This window comes from Salvelinus alpinus, chromosome 5 (genome assembly GCF_045679555.1).
Source record: "Salvelinus alpinus chromosome 5, SLU_Salpinus.1, whole genome shotgun sequence".
NCBI classification, from domain to species: Eukaryota; Metazoa; Chordata; class Actinopteri; order Salmoniformes; family Salmonidae; genus Salvelinus; species Salvelinus alpinus.
The window spans coordinates 9806042-9826625 of NC_092090.1; the positions used below are offsets into that span (position 1 = coordinate 9806042).

The 20584-nt window shown below is 46.6% G+C and overlaps 1 protein-coding gene across 1 annotated transcript in view; it reads right to left on the bottom strand.

The window, feature by feature from the left end:
- The window catches only part of otog (otogelin), a 163604-nt gene that overhangs the window by 70264 nt on the left and 72756 nt on the right, over positions 1 to 20584 (bottom strand). Inside the window, exons 24-27 of the mRNA XM_071400514.1 lie at positions 12037 to 12144; positions 11073 to 11211; positions 8499 to 8633; positions 7496 to 7642 (exon numbers count right to left, since the gene is read on the bottom strand). Coding sequence (XP_071256615.1) covers positions 7496 to 7642; positions 8499 to 8633; positions 11073 to 11211; positions 12037 to 12144 — 529 coding nt within the window. The remainder of the gene's footprint in view (positions 1 to 7495; positions 7643 to 8498; positions 8634 to 11072; positions 11212 to 12036; positions 12145 to 20584) is intronic.

The following is a 20584-nucleotide window of genomic DNA, read 5'->3' on the forward strand; positions in this document are numbered from 1 at the left end:
CTGCTATAGGAGACAGAGGACTGGGTTGAGAGAGACTGCTATAGGAGACAGAGGACTGGGTTGAGAGAGACTGCTATAGGAGACAGAGGACTGGGTTGAGAAAGACTGCTATAGGAGACAGAGGACTGGGTTGAGAAAGACTGCTATAGGAGACAGAGGACTGGGTTGAGAGAGACTGCTATAGGAGACAGAGGACTGGGTTGAGAAAGACTGCTATAGGAGACAGAGGACTGGGTTGAGAAAGACTGCTATAGGAGACAGAGGACTGGGTTGAGAGAGACTGCTATAGGAGACAGAGGACTGGGTTGAGAGAGACTGCTATAGGAGACAGAGGACTGGGTTGAGAAAGACTGCTATAGGAGACAGAGGACTGGGTTGAGAAAGACTGCTATAGGAGACAGAGGACTGGGTTGAGAAAGACTGCTATAGGAGACAGAGGACTGGGTTGAGAGAGACTGCTATAGGAGACAGAGGACTGGGTTGAGAGAGACTGCTATAGGAGACAGAGGACTGGGTTGAGAAAGACTGCTATAGGAGACAGAGGACTGGGTTGAGAAAGACTGCTATAGGAGACAGAGGACTGGGTTGAGAAAGACTGCTATAGGAGACAGAGGACTGGGTTGAGAGAGACTGCTATAGGAGACAGAGGACTGGGTTGAGAGAGACTGCTATAGGAGACAGCGGACTGGGTTGAGAAAGACTGCTATAGGAGACAGAGGACTGGGTTGAGAGAGACTGCTATAGGAGACAGAGGACTGGGTTGAGAAAGACTGCTATAGGAGACAGAGGACTGGGTTGAGAGAGACTGCTATAGGAGACAGAGGACTGGGTTGAGAGAGACTGCTATAGGAGACAGAGGACTGGGTTGAGAGAGACTGCTATAGGAGACAGAGGACTGGGTTGAGAGAGACTGCTATAGGAGACAGAGGACTGGGTTGAGAGAGACTGCTATAGGAGACAGAGGACTGGGTTGAGAGAGACTGCTATAGGAGACAGAGGACTGGGTTGAGAGAGACTGCTATAGGAGACAGAGGACTGGGTTGAGAGAGACTGCTATAGGAGACAGAGGACTGGGTTGAGAGAGACTGCTATAGGAGACAGAGGACTGGGTTGAGAGAGACTGCTATAGGAGACAGAGGACTGGGTTGAGAGAGACTGCTATAGGAGACAGAGGACTGGGTTGAGAAAGACTGCTATAGGAGACAGAGGACTGGGTTGAGAAAGACTGCTATAGGAGACAGCGGACTGGGTTGAGAGAGACTGCTATAGGAGACAGAGGACTGGGTTGAGAGAGACTGCTATAGGAGACAGAGGACTGGGTTGAGAGAGACTGCTATAGGAGACAGAGGACTGGGTTGAGAGAGACTGCTATAGGAGACAGAGGACTGGGTTGAGAGAGACTGCTATAGGAGACAGAGGACTGGGTTGAGAGAGACTGCTATAGGAGACAGAGGACTGGGTTGAGAGAGACTGCTATAGGAGACAGAGGACTGGGTTGAGAAAGACTGCTATAGGAGACAGAGGACTGGGTTGAGAGAGACTGCTATAGGAGACAGAGGACTGGGTTGAGAGAGACTGCTATAGGAGACAGAGGACTGGGTTGAGAGAGACTGCTATAGGAGACAGAGGACTGGGTTGAGAGAGACTGCTATAGGAGACAGAGGACTGGGTTGAGAGAGACTGCTATAGGAGACAGAGGACTGGGTTGAGAGAGACTGCTATAGGAGACAGAGGACTGGGTTGAGAGAGACTGCTATAGGAGACAGAGGACTGGGTTGAGAAAGACTGCTATAGGAGACAGAGGACTGGGTTGAGAGAGACTGCTATAGGAGACAGAAGACTGGGTTGAGAGAGACTGCTATAGGAGACAGAGGACTGGGTTGAGAAAGACTGCTATAGGAGACAGAGGACTGGGTTGAGAGAGACTGCTATAGGAGACAGAGGACTGGGTTGAGAAAGACTGCTATAGGAGACAGAGGACTGGGTTGAGAGAGACTGCTATAGGAGACAGAGGACTGGGTTGAGAAAGACTGCTATAGGAGACAGAGGACTGGGTTGAGAGAGACTGCTATAGGAGACAGAGGACTGGGTTGAGAGAGACTGCTATATGAGACAGAGGACTGGGTTGAGAGAGACTGCTATAGGAGACAGAGGCCTGGGTTGAGAGAGACTGCTATAGGAGACAGAGGACTGGGTTGAGAGAGACTGCTATAGGAGACAGAGGACTGGGTTGAGAGAGACTGCTATAGGAGACAGAGGACTGGGTTGAGAGAGACTGCTATAGGAGACAGAGGACTGGGTTGAGAGAGACTGCTATAGGAGACAGAGGACTGGGTTGAGAGAGACTGCTATAGGAGACAGAGGACTGGGTTGAGAGAGACTGCTATAGGAGACAGAGGACTGGGTTGAGAGAGACTGCTATAGGAGACAGAGGACTGGGTTGAGAAAGACTGCTATAGGAGACAGAGGACTGGGTTGAGAGAGACTGCTATAGGAGACAGAGGACTGGGTTGAGAGAGACTGCTATAGGAGACAGAGGACTGGGTTGAGAAAGACTGCTATAGGAGACAGAGGACTGGGTTGAGAGAGACTGCTATAGGAGACAGAGGACTGGGTTGAGAGAGACTGCTATAGGAGACAGAGGCCTGGGTTGAGAGAGACTGCTATAGGAGACAGAGGACTGGGTTGAGAAAGACTGCTATAGGAGACAGAGGACTGGGTTGAGAGAGACTGCTATAGGAGACAGAGGCCTGGGTTGAGAGAGACTGCTATAGGAGACAGAGGACTGGGTTGAGAAAGACTGCTATAGGAGACAGCGGACTGGGTTGAGAGAGACTGCTATAGGAGACAGAGGACTGGGTTGAGAGAGACTGCTATAGGAGACAGAGGACTGGGTTGAGAGAGACTGCTATAGGAGACAGCGGACTGGGTTGAGAAAGACTGCTATAGGAGACAGAGGACTGGGTTGAGAGAGACTGCTATAGGAGACAGAGGACTGGGTTGAGAGAGACTGCTATAGGAGACAGAGGACTGGGTTGAGAGAGACTGCTATAGGAGACAGAGGACTGGGTTGAGAGAGACTGCTATAGGAGACAGCGGACTGGGTTGAGAAAGACTGCTATAGGAGACAGCGGACTGGGTTGAGAGAGACTGCTATAGGAGACAGAGGACTGGGTTGAGAGAGACTGCTATAGGAGACAGAGGACTGGGTTGAGAGAGACTGCTATAGGAGACAGAGGACTGGGTTGAGAGAGACTGCTATAGGAGACAGAGGACTGGGTTGAGAGAGACTGCTATAGGAGACAGAGGACTGGGTTGAGAAAGACTGCTATAGGAGACAGAGGACTGGGTTGAGAGAGACTGCTATAGGAGACAGAGGACTGGGTTGAGAGAGACTGCTATAGGAGACAGAGGACTGGGTTGAGAAAGACTGCTATAGGAGACAGAGGACTGGGTTGAGAGAGACTGCTATAGGAGACAGAGGACTGGGTTGAGAGAGACTGCTATAGGAGACAGAGGACTGGGTTGAGAAAGACTGCTATAGGAGACAGAGGACTGGGTTGAGAGAGACTGCTATAGGAGACAGAGGACTGGGTTGAGAAAGACTGCTATAAGAGACAGAGGACTGGGTTGAGAGAGACTGCTATAGGAGACAGCGGCTGCTTTGTAAAGACAGAGCCCATGTTATTCTAGGGTAGGGACTGTGGAAGACAAGGCCCATGTTATTCTAGGGTAGGGACTGTGGAAGACAAGGCCCATATTATTCTAGGGTAGAGACTGTAGAAGACAAGGCCCATGTTATTCTAGGGTAGGGACTGTGGAAGACAGGGCCCATGTTATTCTAGGGTAGGGACTGTGGAAGACAGGGTCCATGTTATTCTAGGGTAGGGACTGAGGAAGACAGGGCCCATGTTATTCTAGGGTAGGGACTGTGGAAGACAGGGCCCATGTTATTCTAGGGTAGGGACCGTGGAAGACAGGGCCCATGTTATTCTAGGGTAGGGACTGTGGAAGACAGGGCCCATGTTATTCTAGGGTAGGGACTGTGGACGACAGGGCCCATGTTATTCTAGGGTAGGGACTGTGGAAGACAAGGCCCATGTTATTCTAGGGTAGGGACTGTGGAAGACAGGGCCCATGTTATTCTCGGGTAGGGACTGTGGAAGACAGGGCCCATGTTATTCTAGGGTAGGGACTGTGGAAGACAGGGCCCATGTTATTTTAGGGTAGGGACTGTGGAAGACAGGGCCCATGTTATTCTAGGGTAGGGACTGTGGAAGACAGGGCCCATGTTATTCTAGGGTAGGGACTGTGGAAGACAGGGCCCATGTTATTCTAGGGTAGGGACTGTGGAAGACAGGGCCCATGTTATTCTAGGGTAGGGACTGTGGAAGACAGGGCCCATGTTATTCTAGGGTAGGGACTGTGGACGACAGGGCCCATGTTATTCTAGGGTAGGGACTGTGGAAGACAAGGCCCATGTTATTCTAGGGTAGGGACTGTGGAAGACAGGGCCCATGTTATTCTCGGGTAGGGACTGTGGAAGACAGGGCCCATGTTATTCTAGGGTAGGGACTGTGGAAGACAGGGCCCATGTTATTCTAGGGTAGGGACTGTGGAAGACAGGGCCCATGTTATTCTAGGGTAGGGACTGTGGAAGACAGGGCCCATGTTATTCTAGGGTAGGGACTGTGGAAGACAGGGCCCATGTTATTCTAGGGTAGGGACTGTGGAAGACAGGGCCCATGTTATTCTAGGGTAGGGACTGTGGAAGACAGGGTCCATGTTATTCTAGGGTAGGGACTGTGGAAGACAAGGCCCATGTTATTCTAGGGTAGGGACTGTGGAAGACAGGGCCCATGTTATTCTCGGGTAGGGACTGTGGAAGACAGGGCCCATGTTATTCTAGGGTAGGGACTGTGGAAGACAGGGCCCATGTTATTCTAGGGTAGGGACTGTGGAAGACAGGGCCCATGTTATTCTAGGGTAGGGACTGTGGAAGACAGGGCCCATGTTATTCTAGGGTAGGGACTGTGGAAGACAGGGCCCATGTTATTCTAGGGTAGGGACTGTGGAAGACAGGGCCCATGTTATTCTAGGGTAGGGACTGTGGAAGACAGGGTCCATGTTATTCTAGGGTAGGGACTGTGGAAGACAGGGCCCATGTTATTCTAGGGTAGGGACTGTGGAAGACAGGGCCCATGTTATTCTAGGGTAGGGACTGAGGAAGACAGGGCCCATGTTATTCTAGGGTAGGGACTGTGGAAGACAGGGTCCATGTTATTCTAGGGTAGGGACTGTGGAAGACAGGGCCCATGTTATTCTAGGGTAGGGACTGAGGAAGACAGGGCCCATGTTATTCTAGGGTAGGGACTGTGGAAGACAGGGCCCATGTTATTCTAGGGTAGGGACTGTGGAAGACAGGGTCCATGTTATTCTAGGGTAGGGACTGTGGAAGACAGGGCCCATGTTATTCTAGGGTAGGGACTGAGGAAGACAGGGCCCATGTTATTCTAGGGTAGGGACTGTGGAAGACAGGGTCCATGTTATTCTAGGGTAGGGACTGTGGAAGACAGGGCCCATGTTATTCTAGGGTAGGGACTGAGGAAGACAGGGCCCATGTTATTCTAGGGTAGGGACTGTGGAAGACAGGGCCCATGTTATTCTAGGGTAGGGACTGTGGAAGACAGGGCCCATGTTATTCTAGGGTAGGGACCGTGGAAGACAGGGCCCATGTTATTCTAGGGTAGGGACTGTGGAAGACAGGGCCCATGTTATTCTAGGGTAGGGACTGTGGACGACAGGGCCCATGTTATTCTAGGGTAGGGACTGTGGAAGACAAGGCCCATGTTATTCTAGGGTAGGGACTGTGGAAGACAGGGCCCATGTTATTCTCGGGTAGGGACTGTGGAAGACAGGGCCCATGTTATTCTAGGGTAGGGACTGTGGAAGACAGGGCCCATGTTATTCTAGGGTAGGGACTGTGGAAGACAGGGCCCATGTTATTCTAGGGTAGGGACTGTGGAAGACAGGGCCCATGTTATTCTAGGGTAGGGACTGTGGAAGACAGGGCCCATGTTATTCTAGGGTAGGGACTGTGGAAGACAGGGCCCATGTTATTCTAGGGTAGGGACTGTGGAAGACAGGGCCCATGTTATTCTAGGGTAGGGACTGTGGACGACAGGGCCCATGTTATTCTAGGGTAGGGACTGTGGAAGACAAGGCCCATGTTATTCTAGGGTAGGGACTGTGGAAGACAGGGCCCATGTTATTCTCGGGTAGGGACTGTGGAAGACAGGGCCCATGTTATTCTAGGGTAGGGACTGTGGAAGACAGGGCCCATGTTATTCTAGGGTAGGGACTGTGGAAGACAGGGCCCATGTTATTCTAGGGTAGGGACTGTGGAAGACAGGGCCCATGTTATTCTAGGGTAGGGACTGTGGAAGACAGGGCCCATGTTATTCTAGGGTAGGGACTGTGGAAGACAGGGCCCATGTTATTCTAGGGTAGGGACTGTGGAAGACAGGGTCCATGTTATTCTAGGGTAGGGACTGTGGAAGACAGGGCCCATGTTATTCTAGGGTAGGGACTGTGGAAGACAGGGCCCATGTTATTCTAGGGTAGGGACTGAGGAAGACAGGGCCCATGTTATTCTAGGGTAGGGACTGTGGAAGACAGGGTCCATGTTATTCTAGGGTAGGGACTGTGGAAGACAGGGCCCATGTTATTCTAGGGTAGGGACTGAGGAAGACAGGGCCCATGTTATTCTAGGGTAGGGACTGTGGAAGACAGGGCCCATGTTATTCTAGGGTAGGGACTGTGGAAGACAGGGCCCATGTTATTCTAGGGTAGGGACTGTGGAAGACAGGGCCCATGTTATTCTAGGGTAGGGACTGTGGAAGACAGGGCCCATGTTATTCTAGGGTAGGGACTGTGGAAGACAGGGCCCATGTTATTCTAGGGTAGGGACTGAGGAAGACAGGGCCCATGTTATTCTAGGGTAGGGACTGTGGAAGACAGGGCCCATGTTATTCTAGGGTAGGGACTGTGGAAGACAGGGCCCATGTTATTCTAGGGTAGGGACTGTGGAAGACAGGGCCCATGTTATTCTAGGGTAGGGACTGTGGAAGACAGGGCCCATGTTATTCTAGGGTAGGGACTGTGGAAGACAGGGCCCATGTTATTCTAGGGTAGGGACTGTGGAAGACAGGGCCCATGTTATTCTAGGGTAGGGACTGAGGAAGACAGGGCCCATGTTATTCTAGGGTAGGGACTGTGGAAGACAGGGCCCATGTTATTCTAGGGTAGGGACTGTGGAAGACAGGGCCCATGTTATTCTAGGGTAGGGACTGTGGAAGACAGGGCCCATGTTATTCTAGGGTAGGGACTGTGGACGACAGGGCCCATGTTATTCTAGGGTAGGGACTGTGGACGACAGGGCCCATGTTATTCTCGGGTAGGGACTGTGAAACACTAACAACCCTTGATGCCTGACCTGCCAGCGTGGTCCAGCCTGGATGTGGATCGTGGTCTTGCGATCCCAGAGCACGGTCAGGTCCTCCTCGGGAACGTGGACCACGGTGAAAAGCCCAGCGCTCCATATGAACACCTCCTGCCTCCAGTCGATCACACTGGACGGGTTCTACACAAGATGGAGGACAGGAAACAGGACAATGGACAGGAATTAGATCAATACTGATGAACAGGTTGAGATGAGCCAGGGGGGTCTGGGGGTAGTGCCCCCCTGTGTTTTTTTTAACCTCATGTCTTTATGGTTTATTGTTCATTGAGGACAGGAAAGAGGACAAGACATAGGACAGGGGAGAGGACAGGGAGGAGGACAGGGAAGAGGATAAGTTAGAGGAGAGGGAAGTGTACAGGGAAGAGAATAGGAAAGAGGACAGGAGAGAGGACAAGTCATAGGACAGGGAAGAGGACAAGACAGAGGACAGGGAAGAGAACAAGATGGAGGACAGGGAAGAGGACAAGCTGGAGGACAGGGAAGAGGACAAGCTGGAGGACAAGGAAGAGGACAAGCTGGAGGACAGGGAGGAGGACAGGGAAGAGGACAAGACAGAGGACAGGGAAGAGGACAAGATGGAGGACAAGATGGAGGACAGGGAAGAGGACAAGCTGGAGGACAGGGAAGAGGGCAGGGATCATGAATTAGGTAGTCTTAAATAAGTGAAATATGTGCCATAATTGGTAAGGTGTGACAATAGTAATGTGATATTCATTGGGTCAGAGGGGTCAGAGGGGTCAGGTGGTTAAGGGTAGTTCCTCTCTCTGTAATGTTTTCATCAAACATTTCTTAGTACACTGTAGGCTACATTAACCCTATCGAAAGCAAGTAATTAAACAAGTAACGGGCCGCTAGTGGAAACTGGGCGGCATCCCAGCGGTGACTTGGTAGGACCACCAGCGGCAAGCTACCTGGTGAGGTTCAGGAGCAGGAGCAGGAGCAGGAGCAAGGAGCAGGAGCAGGAGCATGCACTTACTGGTTTGCCACTGTCGTCGTCCAACGCGATGAAAGATCTACCAATGTTGATGAGTAGAGATTTCCTGCAGATGACGCCGCTGTCGTAACAGTCCACGTTCTCAGCCGTCACACTCATCATCAGATCCGCACTGCTCTGAAGGTCGGACGGGGAAAAACAACATGAAAATAGCAAGCTAACCCAGGATAGAACTATGCTACTGAAAACTACGAAATGTGTGAAGAAGTATATTGAGTAATTAAACCCTAAGCCAGTCTATTCATCAATCCCTTCATCCATTCATCAATCCCTTCATCCATTCATCAATCCCTTCATCCATTCATCAATCCCTTCATCCATTCATCAATCCCTTCATCCATTCATCAATCCCTTCATCCATTCATCAATCCCTTCATCCATTCATCAATCCCTTCATCCATTCATCAATCCCTTCATCTATTCATCAATCCCTTCATCCATTCATCAATCCCTTCATCCATTCATCAATCCCTTCATCCATTCATCAATCCCTTCATCCATTCATCAATCCCTTCATCTATTCATCAATCCCTTCATCCATTCATCAATCCCTTCATCCATTCATCAATCCCTTCATCCATTCATCAATCCCTTCATCCATTCATCAATCCCTTCATCCATTCATCAATCCCTTCATCCATTCATCAATCCCTTCATCCATTCATCAATCCCTTCATCCATTCATCAATCCCTTCATCCATTCATCAATCCCTTCATCCATTCATGGATACCTGGCATTACATTTATTCATCCCATTTTATTATCAAATAATGAGGAAAAATACATGAACTTGAGTACTGGAAATGTGACTCTGGTACCTTTACTAGGTAGACTTTACACACTCCAACGTAGTCAAACAGCATACCTTTACTAGGTAGACTTTACACACTCCAACGTAGTCAAACAGCATACCTTTACTAGGTAGACTTTACACACTCCAACGTAGTCAAACAGCATACCTTTACTAGGTAGACTTTACACACTCCAACGTAGTCAAACAGCATACCTTTACTAGGTAGACTTTACACACTCCAACGTAGTCAAACAGCATACCTTTACTAGGTAGACTTTACACACTCCAACGTAGTCAAACAGCATACCTTTACTAGGTAGACTTTACACACTCCAACGTAATCAAACAGCATACCTTTACTAGGTAGACTTTACACACTCCAACGTAATCAAACAGCATACCTTTACTAGGTAGACTTTACACACTCCAACGTAGTCAAACAGCATACCTTTACTAGGTAGACTTTACACACTCCAACGTAATCAAACAGCATACCTTTACTAGGTAGACTTTACACACTCCAACGTAGTCAAACAGCATACCTTTACTAGGTAGACTTTACACACTCCAACGTAGTCAACAGTATACCTTTACTAGGTAGACTTTACACACTCCAACGTAGTCAAACAGCATACCTTTACTAGGTAGACTTTACACACTCCAACGTAATCAAACAGCATACCTTTACTAGGTAGACTTTACACACTCCAACGTAGTCAAACAGCATACCTTTACTAGGTAGACTTTACACGCTCCAACGTAGTCAAACAGCATACCTTTACTAGGTAGACTTTACACACTCCAACGTAGTCAAACATCATACCTTTACTAGGTAGACATTACACACTCCAACGTAGTCAAACAGCATACCTTTACTAGGTAGACTTTACACACTCCAACGTAGTCAAACATCATACCTTTACTAGGTAGACTTTACACGCTCCAACGTAGTCAAACAGCATACCTTTACTAGGTAGACTTTACACACTCCAACGTAATCAAACAGCATACCTTTACTAGGTAGACTTTACACACTCCAACGTAGTCAAACATAATACCTTTACTAGGTAGACTTTACACACTCCAGCGTAGTCAAACAGCGTACCTTTACTAGGTAGACTTTACACACTCCAACCTAATCAAACATCATACCTTTACTAGGTAGACTTTACACACTCCAACGTAGTCAAACAGCATACCTTTACTAGGTAGACTTTACACACTCCAACGTAGTCAAACAGTATACCTTTACTAGGTAGACTTTACACACTCCAACGTAGTCAAACAGCATACCTTTACTAGGTAGACTTTACACGCTCCAACGTAGTCAAACAGCATACCTTTACTAGGTAGACTTTACACACTCCAACGTAGTCAAACAGCATACCTTTACTAGGTAGACTTTACACACTCCAACGTAGTCAAACATCATACCTTTACTAGGTAGACTTTACACACTCCAACGTAGTCAAACATCATACCTTTACTAGGTAGACTCTACACACTCCAACGTAGTCAAACATCATACCTTTACTAGGTAGACTTTACACACTCCAACGTAGTCAAACATCATACCTTTACTAGGTAGACTTTACACACTCCAACGTAATCAAACAGCATACCTTTACTAGGTAGACTTTACACACTCCAACGTAGTCAAACAGCATACCTTTACTAGGTAGACTTTACACACTCCAACGTAGTCAAACAGCATACCTTTACTAGGTAGACTTTACACACTCCAACGTAATCAAACAGCATACCTTTACTAGGTAGACTTTACACACTCCAACGTAGTCAAACAGTAGACCATCAAATGTCCTGTAGTGGCGGTCCCCATAGGCTGTGCACATGGACGGACACAGATGGAACACACACCGGAACGTTCCGTGCTGGCAGACACTGAAAGAGACACACAGCGTCAACCATCCTGATTCAGTACCAACCTGCCAGCTAACTGCTACCACTTAATGTAAGCACATTCTGTCATAACTAATGGCCGCCTTTTGTTCGGGAGGCCTCAGCGATTATCGTCTGCCCGAAAAGTAGGGATCTCGTCAACTGCCAAATGTTGAATCACCAGCGTTCATAGTGCTATTATACAGATTCCCATCTCCCCTCTTCCCTCGCTAACAGCTAGAAGAAGAAATGGATGGAGAGAAGAAAGGAGAAAGACTGAGATCACTGTTTCACTCGGCAGGGAGACTGTTGAATGAACGGCCGTCATACAAGGACTCTCTGTAAGCCAGAGCTGGGAGGTGATTTTCTATGATAGATAATACAGGGTTATGGATATCAGGTGAACAGTCTCACCGGAGGTCCAATCTATACAAGACTCATCACCTGAAGCTCAGCAATGATCCTGGAAAATTGTTTAGCTGTTCGAAGATTTGTCTTAATTCGGCCACACGTTGCCAGGTTTTGCCAGGTACTGAGTCAACAAATGTGTCAGGGACTCAGATACTTGAAATGTCATGGCAAATGAAAGCTGTATATATGATAGATCTAATAAGGGGTTGAATATAGAGGGGTGTTTAGAAGAAACAATACCTCTCTGTGTCATACTTCTGTACAGGAAATGATCTGAAAACCATTCACTAATTTATGACTGTAGATAATTAGGTTCCACTCTCTCCTAAAACATGTTGAGTTTGATACATATCCTGTTTGGTTCGAGAAGCGTTTAATCTCTGGTAAAGTCCGTGTATGAGTTGTTTCTAAACGTACCATTGGTGACAGGGGGAGGTGACTCTATCTCCTGGATAGTACTCTTTCCCCTTCCAGAGGCAAGGGCAGGCATCAGGCTCAAAACACTCATCGCCATGTTTCAGCAACCTGGGAAACACAAACAAACACAGCTGTCAGTTTTATTCCCTTTAGTTCAGAATTCATCTGTTTCTCTACTTGTAGAACAAACTGAACTTGGTTTGAATTTGCTTTGTACCTTTTTCACACAGAGATACATAGAGATACATAGAGATACTGTGTCTCTGGGCATGTACTCTACTAAGTTCATCGCCACCCGGACAATTTACATTGACTTCCCCACCGCACTCCATTGGTTTTTACACTGCTGCTACTCGCTGTTTATTATCTATGCATAGTCACCTCACCCCTACCTACATGTACAAATTACCTCGTCTAACCTGTACCCCCCGCACATTGACTCGGTTCCGGTAGCCCCTGTATATAGCCTCCATATTGACTCTGTACCGGTACCCCCTGTATATAGCCTCCACATTGACTCGGTACCGGTACCCCCTTTATATAGCCTCCACATTGACTCTGTACTGGTACCCCCTGTATATAGCCTCCACATTGACTCGGTACCGGTACCCCCTGTATATAGCCTCCACATTGACTCTGTACCGGTACCCCCTGTATATAGCCTCCACATTGACTCGGTACCGGTAGCCCCTGTATATAGCCTCCACATTGACGCGGTACCGGTAGCCCCTGTATATAGCCTCCACATTGACTCTGTACCGGTACCCCCTGTATATAGCCTCCACATTGACTCTGTACCGGTAGCCCCTGTATATAGCCTCCACATTGACTCTGTACCGTAACACCCTGTATATAGCCTCCACATTGACTCTGTACCGGTACCTCCTGTATATAGCCTCCACATTGACTCTGTACCGGTACCCCCTGTATATAGCCTCCACATTGACTCTGTACCGGTAGCCCCTGTATATAGCCTCCACATTAACTCTGTACTGGTACCCCCTGTATATAGCCTCCACATTGACTCTGTACTGGTACCCCCTGTATATAGCCTCCACATTGACTCTGTACTGGTACCCCCTGTATATAGCCTCCACATTGACTCTGTACCGTAACACCCTGTATATAACCTCCACATTGACTCTGTACCGGTACCCCCTGTATATAGCCTCCACATTGACTCTGTACCAGTACCCCCTGTATATAGCCTCCACATTGACTCTGTACCGGTACCCCCTGTATATAGCCTCCACATTGACTCTGTACTGGTACCCCCTGTATATAGCCTCCACATTGACTCTGTACCGGTACCCCCCCTGTATATAGCCTCCACATTGACTCTGTACCGGTACCCCCTGTATATAGCCTCCACATTGACGCGGTACCGGTAGCCCCTGTATATAGCCTCCACATTGACTCGGTACCGGTAGCCCCTGTATATAGCCTCCACATTGACGCGGTACCGGTAGCCGCTGTATATAGCCTCCACATTGACTCGGTACCGGTAGCCGCTGTATATAGCCTCCACATTGACTCGGTACCGGTAGCCCCTGTATATAGCCTCCACATTGACTCGGTACCGGTAGCCCCTGTATATAGCCTCCACATTGACTCGGTACCGGTAGCCCCTGTATTCAGCCTCGTTACTGTTATTTTATACTTTACTTTTTTATTATTGCACTGTTGGTTAAAGGCTTGTAAGTAAGTATTTCACGGTAAGGTCTACACCTGTTGGTTAAAGGCTTGTAAGTAAGCATTTCACAGTAAGGTCTACACCTGTTGGTTAAAGGCTTGTAAGTAAGTATTTCACAGTAAGGTCTACACCTGTTGGTTAAAGGCTTGTAAGTAAGTATTTCACAGTAAGGTCTACACCTGTTGGTTAAAGGCTTGTAAGTAAGTATTTCACAGTAAGGTCTACACCTGTTGGTTAAAGGCTTGTAAGTAAGTATTTCACGGTAAGGTCTACACCTGTTGTTTTCGACACACGTGACAAATAAAGTTTGATTTGATCTCTTAACCCAGATCTTTTGCCCAACTCTGTGCCAAGAGGACTGAACGACAGAGGGAGCGCAAGAGTCAGTCTGGGTCCAGTAACTGCCGCTACAATCAGGAAATGAGAAAAGGGAAGGGGGGGATGGGTAAACTCTGGATGAAAAGGAGAAACACTCGTTACATGAGAAAACCAGACGATTAGGATTCTCAGAGATAGAGAGAAACAGCCTTTGTCCGGGACCTTCCATTGGGTTTCCACACTGTTAGAGCGACGGGGCTGATAAGAATCTTGTAATATCGCGGCGACGGGTCAGAGTTATATCCCCTGGAGGGAGAGAGAGAGAGAGAGAGAGAGAGAGAGAGGAGAGAGAGAGAGAGAGAGGAGAGGAGAGGCTGGGGACAGTAGACAATGAAGCGACACATTGAATGGTCTGGCCACAAACCTAGAGGTTCATCTGTGTAAAGTTACACTGCAGATAAAGTGGTGTTAACAGCTTTCTTTATCCGCCCGCCAAGCCGCTGTATCGATAACCCCGATCAAAGCTTCCATAATAATTAATTCTCTACCGCAGTCTGACTGTGCTGACTTGCAGTAGCTATGAATAAATCTCAGTCAATGAATTCATCTTTCTCTATCGCTCGTTTAATTAAACCTTATCTAATTGTGTATAACTGTGCATACCTGTATAATGAAGACAGAGGTGATAGTCATTCTGCAAGTCATAATCATGTACTATAATGCTTAAGTGATTTCCCGACACACATTCTAACTCATTTTAACTTAAAGTTTATTTCCTTAACACTCAAACTGCTAATTTAACAATGAATTAGTAGGATTTATATCAATTTCACAAAAGTGTAAATTTTAACACTACATTCATCATTTTTTTTGCACCAACTCGTTAATATTCTGTATGTAGGTGAACATTATTATCAGCTGGTTCAAGCTCCTCCCAGACCACCTTATTTTATGCCTAAAAAAAAGGCCTGAACCGACAGGCATGAGAGCATTAGTCTTTCAATCTGTTTTTAGCAGGCTCTTATTTCTGCCAGGAATGCCCATTACGAAGGTGAGGAAATCTGGGGCAGTATTGGCATTTTCTGGATGGGAGGGCTGTGGTGCAAAGCAGTGCCAGAAGCTGAACTCTACAGGGTTCATTATTGAGATGTGGAACTTTTTCCCAGGATGACTACAGAGAAAGGCATTTAGTGAGGATGGTACACAACTATATGGGTTACGCTATCACAATGTAAGATACACATATGTTTCCTGACAGGTCAAATTCAAGTTTTAGATTGCCGGTGAGGTTCTGAGAGCGTTTATTTTTAGGTTGCAGGGAGGTTCTGAGAATGTATATTTTTGGGTTGCAGGGAGGTTCTGAAAACGTTTATTTTTGGGTTGCAGGGAGGTTCTGAGAACATTTATTTTTAGGTTGCAGGGACGTTCTGAGAACATTTATTTTTAGGTTGCAGGGAGGTTCTGAGAATGTATATTTTTGGGTTGCAGGGAGGTTCTGAAAACGTTTATTTTTGGGTTGCAGGGAGGTTCTGAGAACATTTATTTTTAGGTTGCAGGGACGTTCTGAGAACATTTATTTTTAGGTTGCAGGGAGGTTCTGAGAACGTTTATTTTTAGGTTGCAGGGAGGTTCTGAGAACGTTTATTTTTAGGTTGCAGGGAGGTTCTGAGAACGTATATTTTTGGGTTGCAGGGAGGTTCTGAGAACGTTTATTTTTAGGTTGCAGGGAGGTTCTGAGAACGTTTACCTGGGAGGTTTTATTAACGTTCTGGAAATGAATGGAAATTATAGGTTATTTGGAGGTTTTTGAATAACTTCCTTAAAATGTTCATTGAATGTTTCAATAAGACTTTTAAAAGCCCTGCTACAGTAGCTTAATGTTTCTACACGATTTGAGAACGGAATGTTTTTTTTAAATAAACATTTTTAGAACGTTCTCTGAATGTTACTAAAGTCTTCTTGTGGTTTTATTGAACGTTTTCTTAACGTGCTCGGACCAATTTGAGAACGTGACTTTAAGTAGAACCATGAAGAAACCTGTAGGAAACTTTATGCTGAAGTACTGAAATTCCCACAGAAGAACATTTTTTCCTGATGTTCTCAGAACTATATTTAACATTCCCAATGTCAAACAGGTTGGAGAACATTCCTAGAACATTGCCAAACATTTTACTAAATGTAACCACTTTTAGGAAATATTCTGTTAAAGTAATGAAATACCAGGAAAATAATGTTTTTTTTGTCAAGTTCATTAAATGTGCTGAGAATGTTCCAAAGCCAAGCAACTATCCTGCACCATTACCAGAAAGTTGTGGGAAGCTTGTTAGCAAAATAACCATAGGACAACCACGCTCTCACCAAGCTCTAAGAAATATATGGGTCTCAGAACATTGTGTGCTAGCTGGGCTGTCTATATTGTCTTTCTCTTGAGACGTGTCTATTTGTCTAAACTTTAGACTGAGGAAGAGAGAGCACAGGAAGAGCTAGGCTGAGGAAGAGCTAGGCTGAGGAAGAGAGAGCACAGGAAGAGCTAGGCTGAGGAAGAGAGAGCACAGGAAGAGCTAGGCTGAGGAAGAGAGAGCACAGGAAGAGCTAGGCTGAGGAAGAGAGAGCACAGGAAGAGCTAGGCTGAGGAAGAGAGAGCACAGGAAGAGCTAGGCTGAGGAAGAGAGAGCACAGGAAGAGCTAGGCTGAGGAAGAGAGAGCACAGGAAGAGCTAGGCTGAGGAAGAGAGAGCACAGGAAGAGCTAGGCTGAGGAAGAGAGAGCACAGGAAGAGCTAGGCTGAGGAAGAGAGAGCACAGGAAGAGCTAGGCTGAGGAAGAGAGAGCACAGGAAGAGCTAGGCTGAGGAAGAGAGAGCACAGGAAGAGCTAGATTGAGGAAGAAAGAGCACAGGAAGAGCTAGGCTGAGGAAGAGAGAGGACAGGAAGAGCTAGGCTGAGAGAGCACAGGAAGAGCTAGGCTGAGAGAGCACAGGAAGAGCTAGGCTGAGAGAGCACAGGAAGAGCTAGGCTGAGAGAGCACAGGAAGAGCTAGGCTGAGAGAGCACAGGAAGAGCTAGGCTGAGAGAGCACAGGAAGAGCTAGGCTGAGAGAGCACAGGAAGAGCTAGGCTGAGAGAGCACAGGAAGAGCTAGGCTGAGAGAGCACAGGAAGAGCTAGGCTGAGGAAGAGCTAGGCTGGGGAAGAGAGAGCACAGGAAGAGCTAGGCTGAGGAAGAGAGAGCACAGGAAGAGCTAGGCTGAGGAAGAGAGAGCACAGGAAGAGCTAGGCTGAGGAAGAGAGAGCACAGGAAGAGCTAGATTGAGGAAGAGAGAGCACAGGAAGAGCTAGATTGAGGAAGAGAGAGCACAGGAAGAGCTAGGCTGAGGAAGAGAGAGCACAGGAAGAGCTAGATTGAGGAAGAGAGAGCACAGGAAGAGCTAGGCTGAGGAAGAGAGCGCACAGGAAGAGCGCAACACTCTGTCTCTCATGGTGATGATGAAACGTGTTAGACTGAGGAAGAGCACAACCCTCTGTCCCTCATGAGGATAATGAGAAAGTGTTGATGGTGTTAGTTAAACGCGGTAGCAGGAACTCATTTAAGAGGCTTAACCGACACCTGAGCCCCCTACACACCACCTGTTTACTACATAAACAAGAAAAGAAAAGCAATTTATAGACGGAGAGAGAAGGGGAGAGAGAGAAGAGAGAAAGGAGAGGGGGACCATGGGGTAGTTGCATGGGCAGAATTACACAAATTCATAACGAGTGGAATGTCTCAGCTCATAAAAATGGTTTTATGACGGACGCTCTCTAGAGAGAAAGAAAGAGAGAGAATTAGCAGAGGGAAGATAGAGTGAATGGGTGAGGGGAGGGTATTGTGATTGTCTTACTACAGAAAATAAGAAAATGGAGAGCGCGCGCGCGAGAGAGAGAGAGAGAGAGAGAGAGAGAGAGAGAGAGAGAGAGAGAGAGAGAGAGAGAGAGAGAGAGAGAGAGAGCGAGAGAGAGGGCGAGAGAGAGGGCGAGAGAGAGGGCGAGAGAGAGAGCGAGAGAGAGGGCGAGAGAGAGAGCGAGAGAGAGGGCGAGAGAGAGGGCGAGAGAGAGAGGTAATGTCCAAGGTAATGTCCAAGGTAATGTCCAAGGTAATGTCCAAGGTAATGTCCAAGGTAATGTCCAAGCAAACTGAGTACAACGTTACTTTTCTGAAAACGGATCACTAAAATAAATGTCCTGCTATAACGAGATAAAGTCTCGTTATGATTTTCCGATAACGGTTAATAATTAATACTGACTGTATCAGATCTTGCATCCACCTGCAACTTCAGGTTCATACGAGTTCAACAGACATGTTAATTGTGGCAAAGTTAGGAATGAATGAAAGGTCTACATTTTAGTTCATAAACAAGGTGCCCCATTGTGATTGAAAACCAATGGGGCTCTGCTGTCTGCACCTTAACTAATGATTTCCCACTAGTTTTTTAAAGTCTTAGTCCTGAGGAATAACTGCAGCTGACCTACTGTAACACTAGTGGTGGTGGAGCATATTTTCACTACTCATTTTATAGACATTTTGTAAAAAAAAAAAACAGGATTGCCAGTTTAACACTGTCGTAGGGATAATCTAACGCAACAGGTAAGAGGATCCTGTAAGCCCTCAATGGCACATTCCTAGCCCATCACTTCCCCATTGATTTATCAATACTCCCATCAATACTCCCAATGCAGCCATCACTGTCCCTCTACAAAACTTGGTCTCATAGACTAGACGTATCATAATACATGTAAATCCGGGACACCCAAATTAGTATGATATGTAACCAAACCAAACGTAACATAAGACAGAAGGTTAATTAAGGCAAAAAAGGAAAGTTGGGAAGATGGGTAGAGGTGTAACGCGAACGTGTAGCAACCCAAAGGCTGTGTGTTTAAATCTCATCACTGACAACTAATTATCAACTTTGCGACTACTTACTAATTTTTAGCTACGTTGCAAGTACTTAGCACGTTAGCTAACCCTTCCTCTAACCGTAACCCTAACCTTAACCCTAAACCTAACCTAGCTAACGCTAGCCACCTAGCTAATGCTAGTCACCTAGCTAGCGTTAACGTAAAACACATAGCTGACATGAGCCACAACAAATTGGAATTTGTAACATATCATATCAAACTAAATGGATGATGGACATCCACTAATTAATACATAACATACAAAACATTACGTCTACCCCTGAGTCCAGGTTGCAGCGCTCTACGGTATAAGGCCTCATTGTGTCCATATTGACCAGGACTTCCAACCTCCCCACTAGAATATCCAGTTGCAGGCCGTTATTAAACACTCATGACAGGCTTCTCATGCATCCACATCTCCTTCCCATGATGCTCGTGTGGGATAGGTTGGTTCTCGTAAAGGTCGAGGAGTGTGTGATAGGTTGGTTCTTGTAAAGGTTGAGGAGTGTGTGTAACAGGAATCAATGAATCACACCTCCTACTCCTACCGAGTAACGAATCCTCTTTCCGTTCCCCGCATCACAAACACATCTCCCTCCGATCCACTTTTCCCGTTCCTCCCACATCCCATCTCATTTTTCCATCCTGGATATCAGGTAAAACGTCTAAACGATCCGCCCTTTCACAAAGATATCGTCTTCAAGCAGCAGGACTGACTGAACTGTCTTTGTGTCTTCCGCCAGGGTGGGGACAAACCAATCTCAACACTGTCAAACTTTTAGAATCCCTCATTCTGTCAAACCTTTAGAATCCCTCATTCTGTCAAACTTTTAGAATCCCTCATTCTGTCAAACCTTTAGAATCCCTCATTCTGTCAAACCTTTAGAATCCCTCATTCTGTCAAACCTTTAGAATCCCTCATTCTGTCAAACCTTTAGAATCCCTCATTCTGTCAAACTTTTAGAATCCCTCATTCTGTCAAACTTTTAGAATCCCTCATTCTGTCAAACCTTTAGAATCCCTCATTCTGTCAAACCTTTAGAATCCCTCATTCTGTCAAACCTTTAGAATCCCTCATTCTGTCAAACCTTTAGAATCCCTCATTCTGTCAAACCTTTAGAATCCCTCATTCTGTCAAACCTTTAGAATCCCTCATTCTGTCAAACCTTTAGAATCCCTCATTCTGTCAAACTTTTAGAATCCCTCATTCTGTCAAACCTTTAGAATCCCTCATTCTGTCAAACTTTTAGAATCCCTCATTCTGTCAAACCTTTAGAATCCCTCATTCCGTCAAACCTTTAGAATCCCTCATTCCGTCAAACCTTTATAATCCCTCATTCTGTCAAACCTTTAGAATCCCTCATTCTGTCAAACCTTTAGAATCCCTCATTCTGACAAACCTTTAGAATCCCTCATTCTGACAAACCTTTAGAATCCCTCATTCTGTCAAACTTTTAGAATCCCTCATTCTGTCAAACCTTTAGAATCCCTCATTCTGTCAAACCTTTAGAATCCCTCATTCTGTCAAACTTTTAGAATCCCTCATTCTGTCAAACCTTTAGAATCCCTCATTCTGTCAAATCTGTAGAATCCCTCATTCTGTCA